Genomic DNA, 13,143 nt, shown 5'->3' on the forward strand with positions numbered 1-13,143 from the left:
ACCATAAAGACCATAAAGACCATAAGGACCATAAAGACCATATAGACCATAGATGCCTTAGAGACCATACTGACAATAGAGACCATAGAGACCATAGAAACCATAGAGACCAAAGAGACCATAGAGACCATAGAGACCATAGAGACCATAGAGACCATAGAGACCATAGAGACCATAGAGACCATAGAGACCCTAGAGACAATGGAGACTATAGGGACCATAGAGACCATAGATGCCTTAGAGACCAAAAAGACCATAGAGACCATAGAGACCATAGCGACCATAGAGACCATAGAGACCATAGAGACCATAGAGACTATAAGGACCATAAGTATCATAAGGACCATAGAGACTACATAAGCCATATGGACCTTAGACTATTGAGATCATAAAGACCATAGAGACCACAGGGCCCATACTGACAATTGAGACCATGAGACCATAGACAATAGAGACCATAAGGATCATTAAAATCATAGAGATTAAAGAGACCAAAGAGACCATAGGACATAAAGACCATAGAAACCATAGATACCATAGGGACCATAGAGACCATAGAAACCATAGAGACCATAGAGACTATGGAGACCATAGAGACCATAGAGACCATAGAGACCATAGAGACCATAGAGACCATAGAGACCATAGTTACCATAGAGACCATAGAGACTATGGAGACCATAGAGACCATAGAGACCATAGAGACCATAGAGACCATAGAGACCATAGAGACCATAGAGACCATAGAGACCATAGAGACCATAGAGACCATAGAGACCAAAGAGACCAAAGAGACCATATAAAGACCATAGATACTATAAGGACCATAAGGACCATAGAGACTACAGAAGCCGAAGCCATATGGATCTTAGACTATTGAGATCATAAAGACCATAGAGACTACAGGGCCCATACTGACAATAGAGACCATAAGGATCATAAAGACCATAGAGACCATAGAGACCATAGCGACCATAGAGACCATAGAGATTATAGAGACCATGGAGAGCAAAGAGACCATTGGGACCATAGAGACCAAATATAACAAAGAGACTCTAGAGACCAAAGAGACCATAGAGACCATAGAAACCGTAGAGACCAAAGAGACGATAGAGACCATAGAGCCAAAGAGACCATAGATACCTTACAGACCATAGAGACCATATAGACCAAAGACAGCGAAGAGACCAAAAAGACCAAAAAGACCAAAGAGATCATATTGACCATAGCGACCATAGAGACCATAGAGACCATAAAGACCAAAGGGACCATAGGGGCCATAGGGACCATAAGGGCCATAGAGACTAAAGAAGCCATATGGACCAAAGACTATTTTTATTTTTTTTTTGACAGGAGGAAATCTTCAAAAGACACTTGGCAGTATTCGACACCAAGTAGTGTGGGTCTTTTAACCACTAAAATCACCTCTTCATCAGCACCAATCTTGAAGGAACGACTTCCGATTTTTCTTTCTTAATTTAGTACAATCACTTTGGGGGAAGTTTAAACTTTTAATACTTTCCCATGTTTTTTTAGACTATAAGCTCATGAGGCTTGGTTCTTCTTAATCTCCGAACATGGTTTCAGCGTTTTTTTTAACAACTTCTGTAACTATTTCTATTTGTAAGTCACGATGTAGATCGGTATTTCTTATGTACCAAGGTGCATTAACTTTTCCACGAAGGACTTTGTTTTGGAATTTTTGGATGATTTCGGTATTTGTTTTCTATGTACAGCCTCATAATTGGATTCCATAGGTCCAAACAGGCTTTAGTACTTGATTATACAGCATTATTTTGTTTTGGATTGATAAATCAGAGTTGTTACCAAGCAACCAGTACATTTTTCTATATATCAAGTTTAGTTCTTCTCTTTTCTTTTTGATGTGCTCTTTCCACTTAAGCTTTGCATCCAAAGTCATTCCAAGGTATTTGGCCGTATTGGCGTAAGGTACAGCTTGATTATTAATGATTATTGGAATATTGTTTATCTTTTTATTTGTAAAGTTTATATCTGAAGATTTTGTTTCATTGAGTTTGATACGCCATTTTTCGGTCCAAGCTCTCACTGTGTCGACGGCATTTTGTAGTTTTACTGCTGCCTTAGAGACACATTGGTCGCGTACCAAAATTGCGGTATCATCTGCAAAAGTAGCCATTATGGTGTGATTACCAACTGGAATATCCCTTGTGTATAGTAAATACATGGTAGGACCTAGGACACTTCCTTGTGGTACACCGGCTTCTATTTTCTTCAATTCCGAATATTCTTGATCGTACCTTACTCTAAACAATCGGTCTGAGATGTACGATTTTAATATTTCAAAGAACTGCCTGGGAAGATCCCTTTGCAGTTTGTACTCAAGTCCCTCATGCCAAACCTTGTCAAAAGCTTGAGCAACATCTAAGAAAATAGCTGAACATACTTGTTTTTCTTCTAATGCTTTTTCTATTACATCCGATATTCTATGAACTTGGTCTATCGTGGAATGTTTATTTCTAAAGCCAAACTGATGGTTTGGGATTAACCTTCTTTCTTCTATGATTTTGCTAAGTCTCTTCAGAAGCAGTTTTTCAAAAACTTTTGCCATAATTGGTATAAGCGATATTGGTCTGTAAGCCGTCACTTCTGTAGATGGTTTACCTTGCTTTGGTATGACAATTACTTCAGCAATTTTGCAATGGTGCGGGATATACCGGTGCTTAAGGCATGCATTTATTATATATTGGAGTTTTATGAAGGCTTTCAATGGCATTTCTTTCATAACCTGAGCAGTAATTAGATCGTAACCTGGTGATTTTTTATTTGGTAGTTGATGTTAACACATACTTTTTATTTCTTTAAGTCTTACAATTGGTATTTCACTTTCATCTATCTTATCAACAAACTGTAAGTTATTTTCAGCCGCGTTTGATGAGTATGGCTTAAAAACATTCGCAAGATGTTCAGCGAAAAGGTTAGCTTTTTCTTTCGGGTTACCGATCCATTTCCCATCTTGGGATTTCAAGGGCGAGTTTCGTAACTGCGGTCTTTTCAGGCTCTTGACTGCTTTCCATAGCGAAAAATCGGTTGAAGCATCAGTCGTTAAATTCCTTAGGAATGTACTGAGTGAATCACTTGTAAATTTGTTTTTTAAGATTGTTGCTTATACGGTTAAACGTTGTTTTATCATCTGGAGATCTACCATTTTGCCATTTTCTTCGAACTCTTCTTTTCTCTATTATTAACTCTCTTATAAAGGATATTTTATTTCATTTTGTCTTCTATAAGAAAATGTTGGAGTACTTTCTTCAGCGGTCTGTTGCACATCAGCAATAAATTGTTCCACTTCATGGTCCATTTGCTCGATTGTATCCATGGGAGATCTTAAATTTATAAAACTTAAAAGCCTTTCTCTAGAATCATTCCAGTTTGTTTTCTTATTTACAAGCTTTGGATTACTTTTTTCTAGTACTTCCGATTCACTTAGTGATAGAATCACTGGAGTATGATCTGATGACAGGTCATAATTACCTTCGACACTAATGTGATTTCGTTTGATTCCTTTAGCTATGAAAAAGTCAATAAGGTCTATTATTTTGTTAGTATCGGAAGGCCAGTAAGTTGGCGACCTGGAGGAATAGAATTCGCAATTGTATTTACCGCCTGCTTGGAAAAAGGCCAATGGGTGTGGCTTGCATTGAAGTCTCCACTAGCAAGAAAGTTATGCCCAAGAAGATTAAATAGATCTGTATAGTCATCTTCTGTCGGGGAGCGCCTTGGTGGGCAGTATATAGCTGCTATCTTAAACTCTTTCTTCTTCATACCAATGCTAATAGTTGTTACTTGCATATTTTCACTAGTAAACTTGGTTACTTCATATTGTTTTAAGCTTTCTTTTATAAGAATCGCCGATCCACCTCTTGCCTTGTCAGCTGGATGTGGAGCGTGGTAACATGAATAGTTTTCTATTACATTATCTAGACTTTGCCCATTGGAGAAATGAGTTTCGGACACCTGGCAAATATCGATATGTTCAAGATCTAAAAAGATTTTTAATTCGGATGAATGTTGTGTAAGACCGTTTGCATTCCATGTGGCGATTTTAAGTGTTCTGTCCATCATTGTTTTTTAAGAGCGACTTTTTCGCTTAGCATTTTGATATTCAAATCCTGTTTATCAATTCTTTTAAGAATAAGTTGTAGCATTTCTTTTATGGAAGTCTCTTCATTCTTCCGCACATTTTTAACAATCTGAGAATAGGCTTTCTTTTCATCGCTTTTACTTTAAACAGCCTTTTTAGGCGATTCCTTCTAAGTATTGTTTTCAGCTGTTAAATCGTTATTTACTGTGTTTCTGGGTTTGTCTCTAGCAGATGTATTTTTGCTTCTGAACTCTTGGAATTTTTTGGCAAATGGGCAGCCTCTATAGCTTGCCGGGTGATTACCCTTGCAGTTCACACATTTTGCTTTCTGATCTTTGCTCAAAGGAAAATTTTTAGTTGCATGTTTTCCTTCGCACTTTACACAAGCAAACTCTCGGTTGCAGTATTTTTGGGTATGACCAAAAGCTTGGCAACGTTTGCACTGCGGAACAACTTTAGATTTTCGGAGTGGTTCAATTTTAACAGCTATGCCCAAGATTGATCTTATTTTATAAATCTCCTCGAGACTTTGTTTGCAGTCAAAAGTAAGCATGAATAAAGGCAGCAACCTCTTACTTGTCATTGGTTCTCCAGAGGAGTTTTTAATTGTCTCATTCTTAAATAGATTGACTACATCAAGGGCTTGGAAGCCTTTTTGTGCAAGATCTTCTACTACTTCCTCGGGAGAGCACGAGGAATGAAGACCATAGATACCATAGAGACCATAAGGACTATAGAGACCATAGAGACCATAAGGACCGTAAGGACCATAGAGACTACAGAAGCCATATGGACCAAAGACTATTGAGATCATAAAGATTATAGAGACCACAGAGACCACAGACACCTTAGAGACCATAGATATCATACAGATGATGGATTCGGAGTCAGGTTTTGACATTTAAATATTGGAAAACTGTCAAAACTGACATTTGGCTCTGTTTGCAGCCCATCCATCGAATTCTGTAATCAGTGTACGAATAAAAATCACTACGTATCATTCAAAATTGACAAAGAAAATGAACACTGTTTCCTTACATCTATATGTTTAATTAAATATCACTCTTTATGAATTTTTATAAACAAAACTAACACAGATAGGTACTTACGTACTCACTCATATATAATGCCAGAATGTCTGTCTACTCTTCTATAATTTGATGAACAATTTACGCGGAATGTACATATATATGAAGTTATCAATTTGCGTATTCAAGACAACTGACAAGACATCAGTTTGGTGCGTGATTGTCATCAACGTCATACGGATACAATAACTCTTCGCAATGATGATGATAAGGGCGTTTTTTTTTCATTTATTTTTAGTTTAATTCATATCATCTTATTTGCAGAACGTTTAATGGCTTCAAAATTTTCAAAGATTTATGTTTCATTTTGTCATACGTACCTACATACTATTTAAATTTACTGAACCTTTTGTATATTTTTTTCATTTCAAATATGACCTATATATTGTGCTTCTTTAGATTTTTATAATTATAGAAACAAAAAGAATATATTTTGTTGGTATTAATTTAGATCCGTTTGTGGAATGATCATCTTGTGATGGCAAAAGAGCAATGATCTTGTGAGCTTCACATGACCCATCAACTATAAGTCTATGCTATACACTTAGAGAAATACAAATTTATTATAACATATATTTTATATATTCAGTTCCTGATAGTGTAAAATGTTGTGAAATTAAAATTTATACTCGATTTACCAAGAATTTGTATTCCAAAATTCCCTAGAGAAAAAAAAGAAAAACGCGTTTCTCTTTAGATCTTTTGTTTCTCCCACCTATCAAATATTTTTCCCATATATTTTGTTTAAAAAGCATTGACAGTAAATGCAGGTACTATCGTAAAGGGTTTTCCAACTGCAGTTTTAATAATATCCTATTTTGGCAGCTGTCACTTTTTTTTTAAACTGTCATTTTTTGACAACTACAATTCAAGCAGCTCAATCACTACCAACTTTGTATCTTTGCTTATAGATTCTCTGAAATGCATCAAAATGAACGCATCTCTATTGAAAAGTCAACTTAAGTCATAAGGCTATTTTACACCGTGTCTGTTCTGCTTTTCAGCTGGTATTGTGATTGCACCTTTCTTATTAAAATTCTATGGCTAGTGCAAGTGTTATTGTGAATGAATTGCGATACCAAGTTTAGATTTATGATTTCTTATGGCTGGAATTTGAAGATGGTGATGTAGACTGCGTTTATTTTAAACCATATGTCTCTGATGTCCATATCAACCAATTCCAAAGGCCAAAAAAAGTTGATCATCATTAACCTATTTCGAAGAAGTACGGACGGATGAGTCCTCCAGCCCAAAATCCACCTCGTGAATCTAGCGTGGATTGTGTAGTCCTAAATCCATTAATTTTGCTTATTCACGTACCACATCAAATTGGCCTCATCACTAAAGATGATTTTTCGATGAGAATTGTGATAATTGTGGGTCAGATAGATTTTGTATGGGCACATGCCTAAATCACGATACAAAATTCGTGATCTGCGATGTAAGCGATGTGGAATTGATCGCCACGGATTCTGCTGCACACTTTCTAGAACAGCGGCGATGATTTCAGCAGATCATGCGTTTTGACGTACGGGTGTTTTTTGATTCTTCACCGATCAGGTAGACACGAATTTGGCCCCCAAACGTTGAATAGTCGAATTGAAAGGACGACCATGTACACAATACAAAAGAACGCACCACGCGCATCGTTACTTCAAGGAAAATCCATTTTGTTATCATTTGCACGTGTTCCTCGACGCAGTTACTTTCCATAATGTTTTGTTTTTAGTGACTGATTAGCAAAGATATTTTATTTTGACAGAAAGTAAAAGAAACAATATGGCTGCCAATAGCTGTCAAAATCAACATGTTCCTATTTTAAACCACTTTTGGCGTTTGTCTTTTTTAGTTCAGAGCTGAGCACTGAGCAGAGTCTGAGCGAACAGAGTAGAGTTATGAGCAGAGTATGTTCAGAGCTCTCTGATTTAATTATCAAACAACTTGAGCACTAAACTGTCATGATTAAAAATGTTGTTCGTTTGAAGGCGTTCAAAATTTTCTTTATTCAAATTAATTAAAAAACAGTCATAGGGTTTGTCCATTTGAAGCCTGAAATAAATTTGATTCATAAAAATGCTATATCAATTAGTTTTTTCTAAATTATCTTTCCTTCTGCACTAAAGCGACCAGCTTCTTCCGCCATTTTTATTGTTTTGACGATGATTTTTTGAATTTACCGGCTTTCAAATATCAAATTGTTTGTGTTCAGCATTCTACTCACAGAGCACGCTCTGAACATGTTCAGAACTAAAAAAGAAACAAACGATCAGAGCTCTAAAAGAAACACAATTATTTTTTGACAGTTCGAGCTCTGCTCTGATCTAAACTAAAAAAGAAAAACGCCCTTTATAAGCTTTGTGGCTTTGGGCTATATGCGCACCTTAAATAATGTACTTAATCAGCTGAATTAATAAAATTCATTCCGCGAATTTACTAAACCAGGGAATAAGCGTTAAGCTGTGGGCTAAAACGTTCCATGAATAAAACCAAAATGTTTGTTCGTGAATTAAGGGCCTTGCACATGAGAGCAAACAACGAATTAACGAAGGGACGAACAAACGTGATTTTAAACATTTCAAAAAGTCAATTTCAAACAATAGCACATTTAAATTATAAGAAATCAATTGACAATTATGTTAGGAGAAAAAAATTTGCATTTCTTTTCTCCATAATAAGACAATTTTGTAAAAACAATTTGGTAGTAACGAATTGCAGTGTGTTTGCTACGAACTGTCAAACTCTATTCGCGTTCCACATACAATCCACACTGCAACGAATAAATTGTTCGCGCTCAACTTAACCTCAAAATTATACCCCACTGGCCACTTGTTTTGTTTGTTGAAAAGGGTAATTATAAATTGACAATTCGTGGCTGAATACGAATAGTAATAAAAATCATGTGAAAAAAGTCAAAATATGCGAACATCCACAGATCGCAGTTCTTAGCTCATGTGCAAGATGCTTTAGTAAAGTGACGTTTACTAGAAATCCCTACTACAATTAATACGATTCCTGTTTGGTAACTTGAAATATCGACCAAGTTCTGCAGACTTGGTTTTTTTTCGTATGGGTTCTGACAGCAAATTGTGATAATTTGTAACACTTCAAGAAATATAATATATTTTATTAGTATTCGAATGTGGTAATGCAGTCAATATTTTTGCAAATTGTTACATGGTTGATAACTGTTCAGAAATTGATTGGGACATTTTCATAAGCTGTCTCTAATACACCTGCTTCGGTGGTTTAACTTAGTAAACGTCACTTAGTAGGAATTTTATTTCATTCATAACATTTTGGATTCAGTCCATGGAATGAGACGTAACCCTTCGCTATTCTACTTTTTTTGATTTGGCTGTCTGTGTTTAATTTCAACTTTACAAACAACATTTTGATGACTTGTCAAAAAATCAAAAGTAATACTTGTCCACACTTCCACACCAACTTAATTTCATACCGGAAGGTACCCGTCTTCGTCTACTTCAACGTCGCGTACTGTAAGCAGACCATAATTCATACAATCTACTTCTTCTACTCGTTCTTAAAATATATTTTTGAATTATCACCGTGTATATGGCAGCGTGGCCGAGTGGTCTAAGGCGCTGGTTTTAGGCACCAGTTCGAAAGAGCGTGGGTTCGAATCCCACCGCTGTCAGATTTTTTTTATTTTCTAATTTCAATTTATTTTTACATTTTTGTTTGTTAAATTTATTTATTTTATTTTTGTTTGTTGTTTCTTTTTAGGGGAGTCCTTAGACCTAACAAAACACTCACGTAGTTTCAAATGCAACGAAGAGAATCCTTTTCTGAAAGCTAAGGGTGAGTTGAATAATTGTATTGTACCGCTATGCATGTTTTGTGTTTGCGTGTGTGTTGTGTATATGTTTTTGTGTTTTATTTATTTAAGTTTTTTTCTTAAAACGTGAACAAAACATGTGTTTTGTGTAGCAAAGCAACAACCTGTCGATTATGTAATTTAATTGAAAAATAAATCCTTTTTTCTTCTGTTTTTCTTTTTGTTATTTTATTTTGATTTTGTTTGATTCACCGTATGCCGGGATTTGTGTCAGTGTAAGTTAAGTCATAATCAAATTACAATAGAAACATACGAGAAGTAAAATGGCACATGAGAAGTGACCCCCTCCATGGGGGAATAAAAATAATCTAAACAAATAAATTGAAGGGTTCCTTTATAATAATACATAATTTTAGGAAGTAAAAAAAAGAAACAGAAATATGATTTACATTAAAATAAAAATAGAAAAAAGAAAAATATTTGCAATGACGTACATTTAAAACAAACTATTGGGTCGTATGAAGTTGCTTGTTTTCTTGGGGAAAATGTTCAAAAAAATAAAATGTACGACTGGGTCGCGCGAACTTGCTCCTGTATGCAAAGAGTCTGTTTAAAAAAGTGTCTATAGGTGTTTTTTATTGGTAAATTTATACGCAGAGCTGTAAAATCTTACACACTAAACTACAAAAAAGAAATAGTGCGGATAAATAAGGCTGTCAAAATAGTGCATATAAATAGTTCAGATAAAGTTTTGGAATGCTTGGAATAGAATGACACTTCATCCAGTTCCAGAAATATTTTTTACTAAAAGATTGGCAGGATTTTATTATTTGGGGATGCGTTCGTATTTTTCTTGTGCTCTATTTTCACTAGAATAAAAATAAATTGGTTTGAAATATTAATCTACGATTAGACTGTCGACGTCAATATTCAATGCGTTGACTACTTGACATCACCCAAAAGATAAGATAAGATTTAAAAATATACCTGTAAAATAAGTTTGTCTTCAAAGATATACATAAATGCCATTTGATTTGTCTAAAAAACGTGTAATTTATTCAGGAAAAAAAAACGATAATGACCTTCTGTGTTTTAAACTCCAAAGAACTGAAGAGAACAGAGACGTAATCAGGAAAGCGTAAATAGATTCAGAAGAAGCCATTTTTGACGATGACTTTTTTATTATTGAAGATCCGAAGGAAAAAGTGGAGGCGGTGGGAGCTGCTTTCCAGCAAGTGTACAAGGTGAATGTTAGCATTCGCCCCAACCACGACCTAGAAAACAGAGCCCTACTTAATCACTTTTACCTTCGAGCTTCAGCTCATCTTCCATTCAATAAAAAACAGAAAGTCAGCAGGTGTCGATGGTTTATCCAACGTTGTACTAAGCCATGGAAGCAATTGAAATTTACACCACACTCTTCAATAATGCAATGAATAATGCATATTATCCAGTGCATTGGAAGACTGCTGTGGTTCATCCTCTCCCGAAAAAGGGAAAGGACAACTCCAACCCGTCAAATCTTCGGTCGATAAGTCTTCTTCCGAGCATCAGCAAAGTTTTCGAAAAAATCATTAATAGGGCTCTGACTAAGTGGGCTGCGGACAACAAAATAATTCCGGATAAACAGTTCGGGTTCAAGGCGGGTCATGACACAATTCATGCTGCGTCTAAACTCGTTTCTGATATCCAATGGAATAAATCAAAACAACAATGCACAGGTGCTGTTCTAGTTGATTTGGAAAAGGCCTTTGACACCGTATGGTTAGAGGGTCTTTACCTTAAACCGAGCAGGCTTGGCATTAGCAAGCCATTGTTGTATATACTTTATGATATGCTTAACGGTAGAAAGTTTGTTGTCAAAAGTGGCAATGTAACTTCTACCACAACATACTCAATTAAAAATGGTCTTCAACAGGTAGTTGTGAATTCGCGGATTCTCTTTAGCATTTACACCAGCGCAGCGATCTGATAGGTAGTCTTACAAAGGCAATTGCGTACGCCGACGATCTAATTGCGTACAGAACGGCCCGAAAGGTTGAGGTTATTAGAATTCTCTTGCAGCGTGATTTCGACAAGATTCAGCGATATTGCGACGACTGGAAACTGAAAATAAATGTCCAGAAGTCAGAGACAATTCTGTTCCGGACTCCGTTGGGTAGGGCCACGAGGGATACGTGTAAGAATTGGCGCAAGATGGTCATCGTTGATCTTCACGGGCAGCCATTAGCGAGCAAACATGTGGTGAAGTACCTCGGTATCTGGTTAGATCAGTATTTATATTTCGACAGACATATAAATGCTGCTCTGACCAGGGCCAGAGGAACCTTCGCACTAACGAAACGGCTGTTTTTTAGCAGTCGGCTTGACCCCAGAGTGAAGGTAATTTGCTACATGGTCCTCCTACGGCCAATGATCGTTTATGGTTGTCCTGTGTGGTTCAACCTTGCCCCTTCCCAGATGGAGAAGTTTCGGGTGTTCGAGCGGCAGTGTTTACGACGCTGTACCGGCTTATATCGAACAGCCGAATCTTCTTATGTGCATTACTATTCCAACGAGGTCCTATACAACGGGGCTCGAATCAACAAAATTGACAATTTCGTGATTAAACTCTTTCGAGGTCACATTGCAAGAGCTATGTCTTCGACCAACAATTTAATTTTCGGGGCGTTCTATCCGAACGACGAGTATTTTAAAAGTGCACGCTTGAGCGGCTTCATTCCACCAGAGACATTCCTTTTTTTAGATAGATGAGGTCAGTTCCGTTAATCTACCACGTCAGTCGACGAACCGTGGATAGGCGACTCCTGTACAATCGGGACGTCATGGCACAAGGCGGAGCAGAGCTTCTTCGGTTCAGTAGGGCTGTGTCCGAACGGGACCGAACTGATAAGGTGAAGCAGGAGAACCAGTTTTGGTGGCTTCAATCGGCACTTGATAGTGAGTAGTCGGGATGGGGTTTTAAGCCTTGGCCGGCTTACATACTTGTTTTATAGTTTTAGGGTTTAGTTTTAAGTAGAATAGGCAAGGTGGCACAAAAAGAAATAAAAAAAAAATACAAAACAAAAAAATACAAACAATAATACAAAAAATATGACATGGAATAAAAAAAATAAAAAAAAAAAAACGATAACAAAATATGAAAAACAAAAAACGTTAGATAGTTAGATTTACTGCTGCTGTTGTTCTAGTTTTAATTTTTATATTAAGGACCTCATTTTAAATAGTTTTTAAGTAAAAATAAAAAAGGATCTTGATATTATTTTTTTTTTTTCAAAATTTTCTAATAAATACAAAACAAATAAAATTCAAATTAAAGTAAAATAGATCTTAGGGCCGAAAGGCATTAGTAGTTAGTGTAAGAGTGTCCGTATAGGACCATTAAGTTAGTTGTAAGTTATGGATAATTAGGCTAGTTTTATGAATTTTTATCTAGCTTTAAGATAGATTTAAGAATGAGCTAATAAAAATGAATTAAAAAAAAAAGCTTTGCGAGTGCCAACCGATCATTCAATTTCTATATTTGGGTATATAGTTTTTGGTTTGTTCATATTAATTGAAAAACTTTTCTACTGTCACTGAAGATCGATTCTCGACTAAAAACAAAACTATTCAAAATAGTGTAAACTCGGCCTAACATAGAGCACTACACCAAATCAATCCTTCCCTAAAAACATATTTATATTTAATATTTGCGTTATACTATTTCAAAGTAGATATTTTTTTACGAAATTCATAACTTACCCTTATAATATCATCGAAAGTCAAAATAAGAAAAGAAATTATAGCTACATTTTTATTAACCCACCTCTATCCACTAAATAGCAATAAAACAAATAACACAATTCACTCAACTCACTCATTCGAATTCGATTCGAAGTAGAGCTGCCATCGTCGTGGACGTCGTCGTCGTCGTCGTCTTTTCTCGTCGTGTTGTTAGTATTTTCTTATTTTCTTATTTTGTTGTACTTTTTTTTCTTCTTTATTCGTGTTCGCCTTCGCTTTCATCGTTATTTTGTCGACTATCGAATCGACAACAACAACAGCAAATATACACATCTAAAAACGTATCTTTTATTTTCGTTGTTGTTGTTGTTTTTGTTGGTCTTCAATTCAATTTTCATTTTTTCAGATAT

General features: G+C 35.9%; 1 protein-coding gene and 1 non-coding gene across 6 annotated transcripts in view; both read left to right on the forward strand.

The window, feature by feature from the left end:
- LOC129947826 (histone deacetylase 4) overlaps positions 1–13,143 on the forward strand; it is a 113,002-nt gene that overhangs the window by 52,043 nt on the left and 47,816 nt on the right. For all 5 annotated transcript variants that reach the window (XM_056058546.1, XM_056058552.1, XM_056058548.1 and 2 more), the window contains exon 3: positions 8,956–9,030. In XM_056058546.1, coding sequence (XP_055914521.1) covers positions 8,956–9,030 — 75 coding nt within the window. The remainder of the gene's footprint in view (positions 1–8,955; positions 9,031–13,143) is intronic.
- Trnal-uag (transfer RNA leucine (anticodon UAG)) lies at positions 8,787–8,866 on the forward strand. The gene has a single exon. It is a non-coding gene; the product is annotated as a tRNA-Leu (tRNA).

Source organism: Eupeodes corollae, chromosome 2 (genome assembly GCF_945859685.1).
Source record: "Eupeodes corollae chromosome 2, idEupCoro1.1, whole genome shotgun sequence".
In the NCBI taxonomy this organism is placed as follows: domain Eukaryota; kingdom Metazoa; phylum Arthropoda; class Insecta; order Diptera; family Syrphidae; genus Eupeodes; species Eupeodes corollae.